Source organism: Melospiza melodia, chromosome 5 (assembly GCF_035770615.1).
Source record: "Melospiza melodia melodia isolate bMelMel2 chromosome 5, bMelMel2.pri, whole genome shotgun sequence".
Taxonomy (NCBI): domain Eukaryota; kingdom Metazoa; phylum Chordata; class Aves; order Passeriformes; family Passerellidae; genus Melospiza; species Melospiza melodia.
The window spans coordinates 76,975,900-76,990,533 of record NC_086198.1 but is presented as its reverse complement, the minus strand read 5'-3'; the positions used below and the strand labels follow the sequence as shown (position 1 = coordinate 76,990,533).

The 14,634-nt window shown below is 49.9% G+C and overlaps 1 protein-coding gene across 1 annotated transcript in view; it reads left to right on the top strand.

Moving 5' to 3' along the window:
• The window catches only part of NAT8L (N-acetyltransferase 8 like), a 33,094-nt gene extending 19,750 nt beyond the window's left edge, over positions 1-13,344 (top strand). The window contains exon 3 of the mRNA XM_063157517.1: positions 5,681-13,344. Within this exon, the coding sequence (XP_063013587.1) occupies positions 5,681-6,048 (368 nt within the window). The 3' untranslated portion in view covers positions 6,049-13,344. The remainder of the gene's footprint in view (positions 1-5,680) is intronic.
• The last annotated feature ends 1,290 nt before the right edge of the window (positions 13,345-14,634 follow it).

Here is a 14,634-nt window from a genome sequence, read left to right as displayed (position 1 = left end):
CTGATGCTGATGTGACTTGGCTGCTCTGCCCTGTGTTTCACCAAGGATGAAGGGCAAGGAGGAGGGAGTGTTGCCTCGAGTGCTGGGTGATTCCTCTTCTCCTTCTTCAAGACCCAGACAGGATAAAAGGGCAGGAATTTAAGCAACATCAGCAATACACAGCCACAGCACAGCCAGCTTTGGGCTAGGGACTCTGTCCACTTGCTGCCATGTCCAGCTTGTCTGTTAGAGTGATGCATGTGAATAGTGCTGGCAGGAGGAGAGCCCAGACACGAACTTTGGGGCTTTTTAGCAGGTTATTGGTGAATAGGTAAAAACAGCTCTGCGATGGGTCCTGATTCCCTCTGTACTGCCCTGCTTGGGCCACCCCTGCTTAGCACAAAGAGCTGCTGCTCTGGCCACAGTCACACCAAAAGGTGGCACAGCAGGCTGCACAAGTGACTGCAAGGGCAAGCACTCGAAGCTCCATGATGTGACAGCATGTTGTGCCTCCTCTGTGCAGGTGTTTCTGTGTGGTGGTGTCACACCAGGCTGTGCTGCAGCCAGGGGTCACAGGGAGGAGTCAAGGGAGCTTTTGGATCTCTGGGGTGAGCAAGCCTGTCACTTTTGGCAAGCCTTTGTGTAGGTATATTAAGAGCATGGAACACAGGCAATTGCAGACCCTGTCCTATGAGAAGTGCAGAAATTATTTTGAGCTTTTTGGTATTTGGATTTTTTTCCTTCCCTTTGCCCCTTCATAACAGCCTGGAGGAAAATGTAGGAGAGGGGTTTGCCCTGTGCAGGATGCTTTCCTGCCTCTGCTGTAAGGATGCAGAGGAGCTGGTGCTGTCCTGGTGGGTTCCCAGCAGTGGTGATGGAAACTGCCAGTCCCTTTGCTCCAGGGACATCACCTGTGACAGCTTTCAGCCAGCAGGGAAATTGCTCACATTTGTGTTGTTGTGACATGCCAAAGCAGAATTGAAAGTCACAGTCTCTGCTTGAAGGGATATTTTCTTAAGAAGTTGCATGTCTGTCTAGAAATTATGTTCCATGCATAAGCCTCTAAGAATTAATGAGAGCTTGGCTGCACAGATAGCAGTGCCACCCCTGAAGAAAAGGAGAGAAGACTGGCATGCCTCTGGGCAAGATTTCCATGCTTGCCTGTGCTGAGCTTCCAAGGAAAACTCCTTCCCACAGGGATGCATCCATGCAAAATTAGCACCAACAGCCAGTGGTGGCCCCAGGATCTGCTGTGTCCTCTCCCCAGCCCTAAGGAAAACAGGGATAGGTTTTACCTGCCTCAGCCCTCACCCCTCAGTGTGCAGGTGCTGGCACTAGGGAGCACACAAGTGTCGGGGCAGCAAAGGTTTGCTTGCTCTTGTGGGAATACTAGAATTTTCTAGAAAGCAATGCGTTTGAAAAGCATGTGGAAGACAGAGCTTTGCCTTTTCAGAGCAACACGATTCTGGGGCTGCTGAGGCTTAAGAAAGCTGTTGGATCCTGCAATAGTCAGTCATGCGGGACTCATGCTGGTGAGGAAGGCTGCTGTCCCTGTCCCCTCTCCCTTCTAGCACTACTCTGCTATTGCTTTTGGCTCCAGTCTTTCCACCCATCCACCCACCGGCCTTTTATTCATCAAAAGGTGTAGAAGAATTTGCAGCAAAAATAAATGAATTTATTTTCACCCACCATCCATCCTCGTCGGCTGCGTGGGGGAGAGCTGTGCAGCTCGTGGCAGTGGGGGAGGCTGGGAGAGGAGGCTGCAGGCACCGCCAGAGGATTCCATGGCAGCCTGGGCAGGAGGGGAGGATACGTGGCCAGCATGGTGCCGCTACTCTGGGGACATCCTTGGTGTCACATCCTTGAGGTGGTGTGTCAGCAGGACTCTGAAGGCAGCCCTGTGCTGTGGGAGTTGGGTAGATGGATTAGAAGAATACCCTCTTTGGTCTTCCTCTAAATTTAAGGGAGCCATCCTTAAATTTAGAGCAGAAAGACAGTGCCGTCTTGTGTGCTTTCAGGCTCTGGATGCCATCAGCTGAGCAACCATGTCTGACCTTGCTGTGAAGCAGGAGCAAGCTGAAATTGTGTTCCTTGACAGGCACATCACAGCCATTTAGTGCCTTTTTTCATAGGTGTGTGCATCACAAGGTGGTTTTTTAATGGAATGGTTTGGGTTGGAAGAGACCTTTCAGGACCATCTTGTTTCAACCCCTCTGCCATGGGCAGGGACATCTTCCATCAGACCAGGTTGCTCAGAGCCCCATCTAACCTGGCCTTGAGCACTGCCAGGGATGGGGCAGCCACAGCTTCTCTGGGCAGCCTGTGCCAGTGCCTCACCACCCTCATGGTAAAAAAAACCAAATCTTTCTTTATTGCATCTTTAGTCTGTGATGTAAGCTCCTGATGTCAACATCGTGTGGTGAGGCAGCAAGCTGAGGAAGGGGAGGGTGGTAGTGGGTTTTCCATGTCTGCTTCTCCTCACTTTTGCTTTTGGCAGCCCAGAAGGAGTCAGGAGGGAGTGCTTGGTGTTTGGCTGGGAGCAGATGGGGCCTCTGGAAAGTGCCTCCAGTGCTTCAGAGTGGTGTTCCCAGGGCAGCTGTGGTTAAATGGAAGATGTCCATGAAGAACAGATCCTGGAGTGAGCAGGAAGGGCTTTGGGTGACCACAGTGATGGGTTGGCAGAAGGTGGAGGCAAGTGAGGATGAAGGCAAAGGTAGAGATGCTGCCATGAGATGAGTATCTGGAAGGGCAGGGAGAGTTGTAGCTGTCAGGGTCTGTGTTTATCTTTGCAGCAGTGATTATTTTCAGATAGCATGTGAGAGAGTAAAACGTCAGCTCCTGCTAATAATAGCCCTGCAAACAAGGCTGTTGCTCATTACTGACAGCTGAGATGAAGTTAGTTTTGTTTCATCCTAGGTATGAAAAAGTGCAAAACCAAGCTGTGCTCTGAGTCAATATCCTCAGCCCAGAGAAGGTCAGGAGGAGACCCTCTCCCAGCCCTGGGATGTGGCAGTGCCAGGTGCTTTTTCCAGGCAGCTTCCACCATGCTCCAGGGTTAAGTGCTGCTGGAAGAGTGGGTATGGTGAGGAGCTGCAGCTGGCTGGCATTGTGGAAAACATAGAATCATAGGATAGATAGTTTGGGCTGGAAAGGACCTTCAGAGGTCATCTAGTTGAGCCTGGGTAAAAATCAGTCTGAGGACCTTCTTCCTGTGGAACTGGAGAGTTTTCCCAGAGGAGAGGAAGTCTCAGCCCAGGGTTGGCAGCCTGTGGTGATCCCAGGACAGCTTTCAGGGGCAAGTCCCCATCCCAATGGAATGCAGCTGCTTGGAGGAGGGATTTGACAGCCCCATGGGGGAAAGCTGTTCCTGGGCTTGTTCCCACCTTTGGGAGCTTGAGGTGTCTTCAGTAGCCTGAAGGAACTGGCTGCTGGTGATCCTTGGAGCAGACATAGACACAAGGAGGACAGCAGGGTAGAAGTCTTGGGGACTGATGGCGCTTGTGTAAAGGAGAGCTGAATACAACTCTCATTGTTTGAGCAGATGTGTCCTGTCTGTGGCTAATTATAAGTGTTGTGTGCACAAAACACACTGGGACATTTGCCAGATACTATGTCTTTTCGTGTTGAACTCAAAATCATTATAATTAAGCTTTAAAATTGTACGTAAAAACTAACAAGGAGTGCAGATTTGCTGTCATGCTGCTTGTAACCAGGTCCAGTCCCTGCTGGGATGGACAGGGGTGGGAGTATGGACAGGGTGGTCAGAGGGCTGGGAATGTGAGAGGTTTGGTGGCTCTGTGGTAGCGAGTGTGTCCAAATTTGGGTTTTAAATATTCAGAATGCCTCAAAGTACCAGAAACGTGCCATTTTACAAATGTGGGAAGTGTTGCTGAGTGAGCTTTAGCAGCCTCTCAGGTTTGGTGGGCACAGAGAAGAGGTGCTTGCTGAGAGGAGAAAATAAGGAATAAAAGTGGGAAGCAGTCGTGGAAGCAATTGTGTAATCTTGGGTTGAGAGGAACCCAGGTTGTTTCTCTGGTTTGAGGGGAAATGAGGCAGACTTGATGAAGAAGCAGCTCCAGGAGGAGTTGCTGTGGATGGGGCTAGATGAGGGAGATGTGACAACTGTGCCACCAGCTGCAGCCCGGTGGACACCAGTTGATGGCTGCTTCAGGGCGTTTTTGGGGGCTGCCCCAGGAATGGAGCCCCAGCTCCCCAAGTGTGGGGAAATTCCTGAACCTCCTTTTTGGAATTACACTACAGGAGTGGTAGCCATGCATGTAGGGTGAGAATCACTGTGACCCTTATGTTTGGTGTGCTCGCTGTGTGGCCAGAGGTGTGATGGATGGGCTGGGGAGTGAATTGGGCTCAGCCACCACGTGATGAGCACTTTAAGACCAGCAGTGAGCTCTCCACCCTGCAATTTGTATGCAGAGGGAGGGTGGCTGCTTGATTTCAGTGCTTGTAGGTGTTCGTCTGGGGTCGTGTCTGAATAAATCACGTTCTGAGATCCGAGCGAGCGCTGGGGAACAAGTCGCGCTGTCAGTGCGGCAGCAGAGCAGAGACATCTCCACTGCTCGTGATAAATGGGTCAAGATGGGCCCTGGTGTTTTAAAAATTAGCTGTTGACCTAGATAGCAGCAGCATGATGACTTGCCCACAGTGGGAACAAGAGTGAGTGTTGCTGGAGCTGCACATTCCTCTGAATGTGAGGATTGAGCCCAGTATGCTGAGGTGAACCTGGGCTGGTTCCCTGCCCCTTGTTTGTAGCCAGCTTTTCCTTGGAAGCTGCACTGTGCCACAGGGAAGAGGGGAACACCTGGGGCATCTCATTTGGATGGCTTCATGGAGTCACTAGGTGCACTTTTCCTACTGCAGCTGCAAATGTGCCTCCCACCACCCCATGCTTTGCTCTCCTCCAGTGAGAAAGTGTACTGAGTTGTCTTACTCATGTTTCCCCTGGTTTTTCAGGAGGGGTGGTCCCTTGCCCCCCTGGGCTGCATAACTCAGGTCTTACAGAGGTGTGCCATGCATTTGGGTTGGAGCAGTCGGAAGGGTTGGTGCAGAAGATGGAGCTGCTGCCCAAGTCAGGTTCTCTTCTGCTTAGCAGCTGGGAAGAAGCCCATTGCCTGCACCGGGGGTTTCTCCTGCCATGGGGTCTTCTTCCTCTGGATGAAAACATATTGCTCCAGAGCACTGAAAGTCAGTGCTTTTCATCTGGGCAAGAGACCTCTCAGTGCCCATGATTGGCTGCTGTATTGAAAAGTGGCTTTCTTGAGTTATTAAGCAACTGGTCAGGACACTCCTGGAGTACTGTGTCCAGTTCTGGGCCCCTCAATGATGCTGAGATTTTGGAGCACATCCAGAGAAGGGCAACAAGGCTGGTGAAGGGTCTAGAGCGCAAGTTCTGTGAGGAGCATCTGAGGGAGCTGGGGCTGTTCAGGCTGGAGAAAAGGAGGATCATAGGAGACCTTCTCATTTTCTACTACTCCCTGACAGGAGGTTGTAGCCCCTGTGCATTTTCCGTGGGAAAACAACATTTCCTTCACATTGTCAGGGAAGAGTGTTTGTTCCTTTCTTATGGAGGTCATTAGTCCCCAGATGTGACGTGATTTTGGACCCCAGGCCCTGCTCCCAGAGGTGTGTTTGACAATGGCCACTTGTCCGTCGGGGGTGACTCCATGTGCTGCTTTATCTCCCACAGGCTCCTGCTTCTGGGTTGCCGTCCTGGACGGCAACGTGGTGGGGATCGTGGCAGCGCGGGGCAACGAGGAGGACAACACGGTGGAGCTGCGGCGCATGTCCGTGGATTCCAACTACCGCGGCAAAGGCATCGCCAAGGCCCTGGGCCGCAAGGTGCTGGAGTTCGCCATGCTCAACAACTACTCCTCCGTCGTGCTGGGAACCACGGCCGTGAAGATGGCAGCCCACAAGCTCTACGAGTCCTTGGGCTTCAAGCACGTGGGTGTCGTCGAACATTACGCCCTGCCAGGGATGACACGCTCCTTACTGGAGAGAATGTTTTTCCAGGTCCGCTACCACCGCTACCGCCTGCAGCTGCGGGAAGAATAAAAAAAAAAAACCCCACCAACCAAAACAAAACAAAAAAGTATTTTTTTCCCCACTTCCTCCCCCTTCAAAAATAATAAATTATCCTTCTATTTCTCATCACCATTGATTTGCCAATTTTGGGTTAGAGTTTTTGTACCCTCACATCACGTTTTGGTTTGCTCCGTTCAGCTCGATGGGCCGGCCGAGCAGCGCCCCTTCCTCGCATGCTGTAGGTGGTGGTGTTGGGAGTCCTGCAACCCAGCGGGGTGGAGCAGCGGCCTCTCCTTCCCAGGTACCTCTGTAAAGCACAGAAACTTACTGCAAAATAGTACAACTGCTCTGGTGTACATAGTCCTCTCCTTTTCCAGGTGTAAGATAACATAGTGATGCATTCATAATAGTGCAGAAATATTACTTGAATGCAGTTTTCAGTATTTCACGCACCAGTAAGTAGAATATGCATTCCTCTTACCGTAACCTACTGGTTAATAGAGAAAAGGTGGGGGGTGCACCCTGCCCCTCCGCCCCAACCCGCTTGCTACAATGCATGAAGAGGGAAGCGCACGCACTCAAACACATCGCACTGCCACCACGGCACTGGTGTTGCACTTTTTTTGGATGTGCCTCATTCTGCCAAATGTCTGAGAGACCCCGGGTGCATCCGTAACCACGACTCCGCTCCAGCTCCCCCTCCTTCCTAAGCCAGCACAGACTCGGACCGGCTGAACTGAGCCCCATTGTACCATAGAGTGAAGTTAAGATCAAACCTAAGCATCTCCTGCGCTGTTCCGTAGCCACGCGTAACCTGCAGTCCTGGGCCAGACTCCGCATGTGCGTTGGACTTTCTCTTTGCTGCCTTTTGGGGTTTTGGTTTTGTTTGTTTTCATCTTATTTTTAAGTGGTTTTTTTTTGTTGTTGTTGTTGTTATTTTTAGTTTTGGCTTTTGCTGAATGGTGTCGTTGAGGCGTAATGGAGGCTGCAGTTCCTATGGCAACACATTTGCACATTAATGTGCGCACCAAATCTCACCACTTCAGAGAAGCAACGTGTGACAGATAATAGCATTTTGGGGAGCACCAGGGTGGGGGGGAGCGTACTTATTATCTTAACCAGCTGCTTGTTTGATAAATGTAGATGGCCTCACTGCAGCCTTCCATCAAAGGTAATTAACTGCTTTAATGATGTCAGATTTGTGAATTGTACAATGCAAAAAGCAATGCAAAGCAGATTCGGCATGTGTCTGTACCCAGTATGTATGTACAGTGCCTGCCAACTAAAGAATAACCAAGACTACAGCTTCTTCTAGCCTGAGATATCAACTTTTATAACTTATTTAAACAAATAGCAACTTTGCATGAATTACATCTTGGGGAAAAAGAAGACTGGTAGGTTTTAATTTTTAAAGCGTGGTATCAGAGGTATTACAGAAAACCATTTCTGGCTGCACTTAATTTCGGGTGGGTAGAGGGGTTTGGCTCTGCTAATACATTGAAAGGGAAAACCCCTTTATTTACTGGGAAAAACAATTGTAATTTTATGAAGTATTATGTGTGTGGTGAGGGGGGAACCCCCCACCTCACCGTGATGAAGTTGGTGAAGGGGTAGAGCATGTGTTAACCACGCTTGTTGATACAATGGAAGAGTCAGCAGGAGAGCTGCAGAAGGAGGGAGCCTTGGGGTGTAGGGAGAGGACAGGAGCCCTGGGGCACATGGAGGGACAGACAGCACAGACCTTGGACATGGGGTGCTGTCTGTCCCACTCCTACCAGGAGCTGCCCTTTCCTCTCCAGCCAGAGGCTCTCCCTGCACTGAGATGTGGCTGGTGGCGCTGATGGAGAGCAGGGGGCTCAGCCCATCCCTGCCAGGGCCATGGGCCAGGCACTGGTGCTGGGGATGGAGGAGCCGTTTGGCACAACCCCAGCTGCCCTCTCATTGCTTGGCTTGGGCTGGGTCCAGCCTGTGAGGAGTGGAGGGGCAGAGTCCCAGCGTGTGTTCCAGCAATAAGGGGGTCGTGAGGATGGTGAAGGACACTGTAGCAAGAGACCATGAGTTTAATTAACAAAATTTCTCTATGGGGCACTATATTTTTAAAAGTCTTTCTATGCTGTACATTTCTCCTGGAGCTGAAATAATGTACTGTTGGTAGGGGTTCTTGTATAGTGTACAGAAATCGGCAGAATATTTTCTTGCTGCATTCAGTGATTTATTAACCGAAGTAAAGCAGACAAATATGAAGTGTTAGCAAAAGTTGAAAGAAAAAACACAAAAGTTTGTGCCTTTTTTAGTTTATTTTTCTGTTGCTATATAATCACTGCACTAAAACCTTTCCAGAGGGGTAAAAAAAACAAAAAGCATAAACTAGTCTCTTAATAAGGGAGGAATATGTAAAGTCTAAATTGAGCATTAACTTTTTTTATTAGGCTATTTAATTAAACTGATGTTGCTGGTTTTATTTGATACCTGTGCCTTTGAAATAAAACTCCACATCCTGTCAGAAAATCCAAACCTGGAATAAATCCCACCAGATCCCACAGACACAGAAGTACCATCAGGTTTACCAGTATTTTCTTCTAAAACGTGTAAATTTTACCTGATGATATTACAGTATCTGATTGTAATACCTGTTGAGTTTCCTGGGGAAGAGGTGCTTTGGGAAGGTGTGGCTTTGGGGGTGCTGTCTGCATTCCTCCCCAGCACACGGAAATGCACTGATAAGGATTGAGTTGTTGCCACTTGGCCGGTAGCTGCCAAGAAAATTTATTCCCTTAATGCTTCTGCCAGTTGCTTTGTGACCAGGCTTTTTGGAAGAAGTCCAGCTGGTTGCTCCCAGCTCTCCAGCCAGGACAGCTTGTTTCTGAAGGAAAGGGCTGGCTGCCAAATAGGCTGGGATTTGCTCTCCTTGGAAGATGGCGCAGGCTGCCAGAGCTGCATCCCTGGTGGAAGCAGTGGGACAGGGGTGCTGCCAAGGTTGGCCTTAAAAGCACCACATGATGCTGTTGTTCTGTCTGCATTCATGGGAAGTTTCCCTAAGTGCCATAGCTCAGGCACAGCTCTGGGGTCAGGGGTGCTGGGTTCTGCCCAGCCAGGCTCACCTGGCTGCCAGGGAACTGTTGGGCAGACGACAGTGCAGCTCACAGGGTGACACGTGAGGTTGAGCTGCCTTTGGCAGATCCATCCCTCCGCTCTGCATCTTTCAGGTTTTAACAAAGTGCTTAGAAAAGATCAGCACAGCCCTTTCTCAGGCCCTGAGCATCTTCTCCTGACTCCCCATCCCAGCTCAGGGCTGGGTGGGTGAGGAGCAGCACAAGGTGGTTGTGGGATTGGTCCCAAGCAGATGAGGTGGTGATCTGGACCTCCTGCCAGTCCTTGAGTCTTGATTCCAACAGAGACCCACATCAGTGTGAGATGGGAGGGGATTTTCCTGAGTCAGTTTGGGGGTTTCTCTTTCCAAGGACAACATTGGCAGGAGTGTGTGGAAGAGTGGAGCGTGTGTTGGGTTTGAGCCCAAGGTTGGTAAATGTGGTGGTTGAGTAAGATCAGTTCAGATTTAGGTGGGGGATGTTTTAGACATGTGAAGGCATTTCCCACACTGCTCTTACTCTGCAGTGCAGGGGGGTTCTCACAGGCCTTGTGCTGCCTGCAGGGGTGCAGTTTCCTCACCTGGTTGCTCCCTCCTTAGACTGAGGCTTTTTCTGCTAATCCCTGTGCACGAGACACTGCTCAAGTGTCCTTTGCTTGGAGGGGCTTGGGGCAGAGCCTTTGTTCCTGGCGGAAAGCACTAGGTGTTGTGTCCAAAAATTAAAAAAAAAAAAGAAAATGGGAAAGAAGGGAAAATTTGCATTACTGTGGCTGAGATCCACAGCCTTGGGGTTGTCCCAGCCCTCCAGCACAGCCTGGGCCATTCCCTGTGGAGTTAGTGGGAACTCCCTCCACATCCTGAGCAAACTGGCATCTCAAGCACATGTCAGATTTGGCAATAAGCTCTCTGGGAAGCTTGGCCCCTAAACAGATCCAGGCTGATAATGCTAAGCAATCAAGCCAACAAAGAAAGTGGTTTCTAGTCTGACTTGAAACCCTTGAATTTGTATTTGTTGTAAATTCATGCTGTGTTTTCCCTCAGTGCAGCAGACAGCCCCTGCAAGATGCTTAGGAATGGCACCTGTGTCTCTGCTGGGAGATGCAGAAAAGTCCAGGGCATTGCCATCAGTAGAAAGCTGCCCTTTTCCCTCCCCTCTGTCCCTAGGTGGGGTGCTATCTCTGAGAAAGCCTTCACCTTTCTCCAGAAGTGATCCTGCTTTATGGGGATGGGTGCAGCCTGCAGGACTCATTTCAGAATTGCCTTTCAACAAATGCAGGGGGCAAATGACCCTGGGGACATCTGTCCCCAGGGCTGGGACCTGGGGTTGTTCTACCCTGTGTTCCTCCCCATGGCAAATGAGGATGATTCTTCAGGCCATGCTGTCAGAATTTGTGTCCCTGGGGAGGGCAGGCAGGACCAGGGGCCAGCAGAGGCTGCTGGGGCTGGGATGTGCCTGGTGGGGTCCTGGTGCTGCTCACCTGCAGCACGGGCACAAAGGCTTTGGTGCCAGGGCTGTCCTGGGCCCTGTCCTTGCTGTGGCCACCTGGAAGAGCAGAAAGTCCCATGGTCAGAATTCCCAAGGGAGCTGTGGCTTAGCAGAACCTTGTCCCAGTCCTTGCTGCTGCTGTTGCTCACTGATCCACACCCTGTGTGATGCAGGTCTGCTGCCTTTTAATTTGCCAGATTTGCTGGCTGAGGTGCAAATGGATAGAAACTGCAGGGACTTCCAAATTGCCAAACACACAAAGGCAGGAACCAGCTCTGGTTACCTCTGAATTAACAATCTCACTTTGGGTGTGCTGGGGCCTGTGTTTCATTAGTGCTGGTGTGATGCTCTTGGTATGCACTCTACTTAAAGCTTAATAAAGGCATTTTAATTGGACACTAACTGGAGTCTTGCAGTGGAATATACTGCACCACATAAAGAAAATGAAGTAATGCTAAGTGTTAAGTAAGCTTTAAAATGCAAAAGGAAAATGTTCTTTTTTTTTTCTCCCTCAAAATAGATCCACATAGAATCTTGAGGAAAAATTGGTGTGCTCTTGCATCCCTCAGTCATAGAGACTATGCAACAGAGCTAATCCCACCCACAAAAACCTGCTACCTGAATGGTGCTTGGGACTATCTTTCATAGAAAGTAAATCAGGAGATTAATTTGGATAACTGAGAGTTTAGTCAAAACACAGTATTGTTTAAAATAACAAGCTCCAAGTCAGCATTTGGAGTTTGATCACAGTTAAAAGTCACTGTTCAGTGCTGTCTTTGCATTGCACATGATCACCTGTGGGAGAGAACATGCTTTTAACATCTAAATAGTAGAAGACAGACCTAGTGAGACCAAGAGCATAACAAATGCATAATGCAACTGTAAATTTATTTACAAGTAACACATTTGAATGCAGAAGCAGCTACTCCTATGTAAGTGTAATGAACTTACAGCTAATATTGTTTCCAATTTCTTTTCCTCCAAAGCTTAATCCTTTTGCCTTGTAATATGTATATTTGATTTTTTTAAATGTAATTAGGTTTAACAAAGCATCAGTTGCTTTGTGAGTTGTACTTATGATTGTGCTGGGCAGTTAGCTTTAAGCAGTTTGTGTGCTTGTGTTATTTTATTAAAGCAAAAGTCTTCTTGAGACAAATGCAGTAAAGGAAAAAAATAATATTTTTGGTAGTGTTAAGCAGATGTGTGGTATGCATTTGGAAAATGTCCAATGTCAGTTAAAAAAAACAAAAACAACAACAAACAGGCTGAATTGCTTCCCAGAACTGCTTGTGTTTAAGGCAGTGGCTTACTCACTCATGTCTAAATAAGAAACTTGGATTTCCCCAAACAGCCTCTTACTCTGCATCTCCTCCCCGTTGTACAAGACCAATGTGAAATGAGTCTTGTGTTTTCTATGTTCAGCATAGTATGTACTGTATCTGTAATGGGAAGTGGCTACAAGTCCTCAAAGAAAAATGAACACATTCTAAAACAGCAATAATTACCACTGGAAAGCAAAAGAGCACGTGGGGGAGAGCCAGGGAGATGGTTCGTGAAGGTGATGCTGTCAGGAGCACACTGTGTGTGTGTTCTAAGGGGTGCTGTTGCACCTGGGGAGCAGGATGAAGTACAGGGAAGGCCATCAGTCTCTGGAGCTGGGTGTCACCTTGGCAGAGAACCTGCCTGTGTGGGGTCCCTAGAGCTGGGGCATTGCCAGCCCTGATGCAGTGCAGGCTTTTCACCAGGTAAGGGTGAGTTACTGCAAGTACCATTCCTGGTGGGAGAGACAGACATCAGGAAGAGCTGTCGGAGTCACACAGAGGAAGGTGAACACTTATTGCCACAGCCTTGTACCCCAGCACATTCTGCTACTGCACTTCTGGGGCTCAGCAATGGCAGAAAACAGAATCAATTGCTCCCATTTCTGTGGAGGGAAGCAGGAGCCAGCTAGGTTGGAAAGCTCTTTGCATAGCTTTCAGGTGGCAATGCAAACCATTCCCCAGGCGTGGCACGTGCTAAGGTGGGTACGAGTTATCCCTTGGTGTGCTTCAGGCTTTGAGCTGCAGCCTCCCCAGCGTGGCCCCGTGCAGCCCCGGGAGCCAGGCAGCTCTCCAGGCCAGCAGGGTGTCCCCAGGCAGGGACAGCTCTGCAGGGCCAGCAGGGTGTCCCCAGGCAGGGACAGCTCTCCAGGCCAGCAGGGTGTCCCCAGGCAGGGACAGCTCTGCAGGGCCAGCAGGGTGTCCCCAGGCAGGGACAGCTCTGCAGGGCCAGCAGGGTGTCCCCAGGCAGGGACAGCTCTCCAGGCCAGCAGGGTGTCCCCAGGCAGGGACAGCTCTGCAGGGCCAGCAGGGTGTCCCCAGGCAGGGACAGCTCTCCAGGCCAGCAGGGTGTCCCCAGGCAGGGGCAGCTCTCCAGGCCAGCAGGGTGTCCCCAGGCAGGGACAGCTCTCCAGGCCAGCAGGGTGTCCCCAGGCAGGGACAGCTCTCCAGGCCAGCAGGGTGTCCCCAGGCAGGGGCAGGCCAGGTGCTCTGCACAAGTGACTTGTAGGTACTTAAGTTCTGTTCCTGATGGCCGCTGTAACTGTGAAAATTAACCAGACCTGCTGTGATAAATTTGGTTATATAAGGTTTATTTGGTTAATTTTTTATAAGTGAAAACTGAAAAGATGAAAGAGAATTGTAATATGAAAGCAACTGCTGTAAATAATGTACGAATGAATAAAATCTAAAACTTATGTCAGTTTTTTCCTAAACTGTATTGCTGTCAAGTTACTGATGTGCAGATGGTGCCTGCATCTTTTCCAGCTCCCCAGCTCCAGATGGGCAGACACCACTCATTCCTGCTTCCATTGATAACAGGGATATCTTTTGGTGCCTCATGCTTGTCCTTAGATTGTATTTCCAGGCTATTCCAGCTCATACTGCCATGTCCAGAAGCTGCACACAGTAATGTGGAGACAGCCCTGCCTGGGACCTGACTGCTCCAGCCACCTGCCTGGTGAGCACTCGCCCCAAATCCCCCCAGGGATCAGAGGTGGCCCTGAGGAATGTGCCACTGGAGCAAGGACACAGCAAAACCACACAGTGTCTGCTCTCTGCCACCAAGGCCATAAGGTGGTGGGGTGAGAGTTACTGAGGAGGAAACTTTCATGGTGGGGGTGCATCCTTGGGGTTCCCCAAGCCACTCAGGCCCCTTTTTCTTGCCTACACTTGTGCATTACCTTAGGTAGAAACCCATCAGAGGGCTGTCCCCACTGTTTGTTTGTGAAACCTCACAAGGCTATTTCTGACCCTCTCTGGAGCACCTCTGTGAGGCCAAGAATCACTGACCTCCCTTTGGGGTGGGAATGAGGCTCCAGCCTCCAGTCACAATGAGATGCATTTGGAATAAACTGATTGCTGCTGAAACAGCCTCTGGGGATGTCTGTTCCTGAAAAGCAGTTTCTGGTGGCAGTTATGAATGCTGCAGGAGTGCCCTGCCAGCCAGCAGCTGAGGGACACCTCCCCAGCACCATGTATGTCCCTGGCAGCCTGGCTCTGGGTCCTGCAGGCAGCACCCCCAGGGCCATCATCCCCCAGCAGTGCAGCTGGGGCTGTGGGATGTGCAGGGTTATCTAGCTGAGCAGTCAGCAGTGATGTGGAGCACAAAGTTAATGCCTTGCCCTGTGCCTCTGCTCCTGTCACTTCCCTGCCCTACACAGAGGTGCAGACCCTGATAGCTGTATCTCACTCTGAGGAGGTGAACACAAAACACCTCCTGGCACTGATAGCAGTGAGTTCTGGGATTCAACCTGGGGGCAGAACAGCTGTAAAATCATGTATGTGCACAAGCTTTATTTTATATCAGATCTAACAAAAAAACCAAAAAACCCTCCACCCTTAAAAGTGCTTTAGTTTAATTTTTAATAACAGAGTAGTGGCAACAAGAGCTGAGTTGGTTTTAGAAGCTGCTGCAGTGTGAGTGTGCTGTGTGCCTCAATTAACTGCTAATTGGATTCAAACTCTCCACTAGCCACACATGGCCCTGTCCTGGCTTCTTTCAT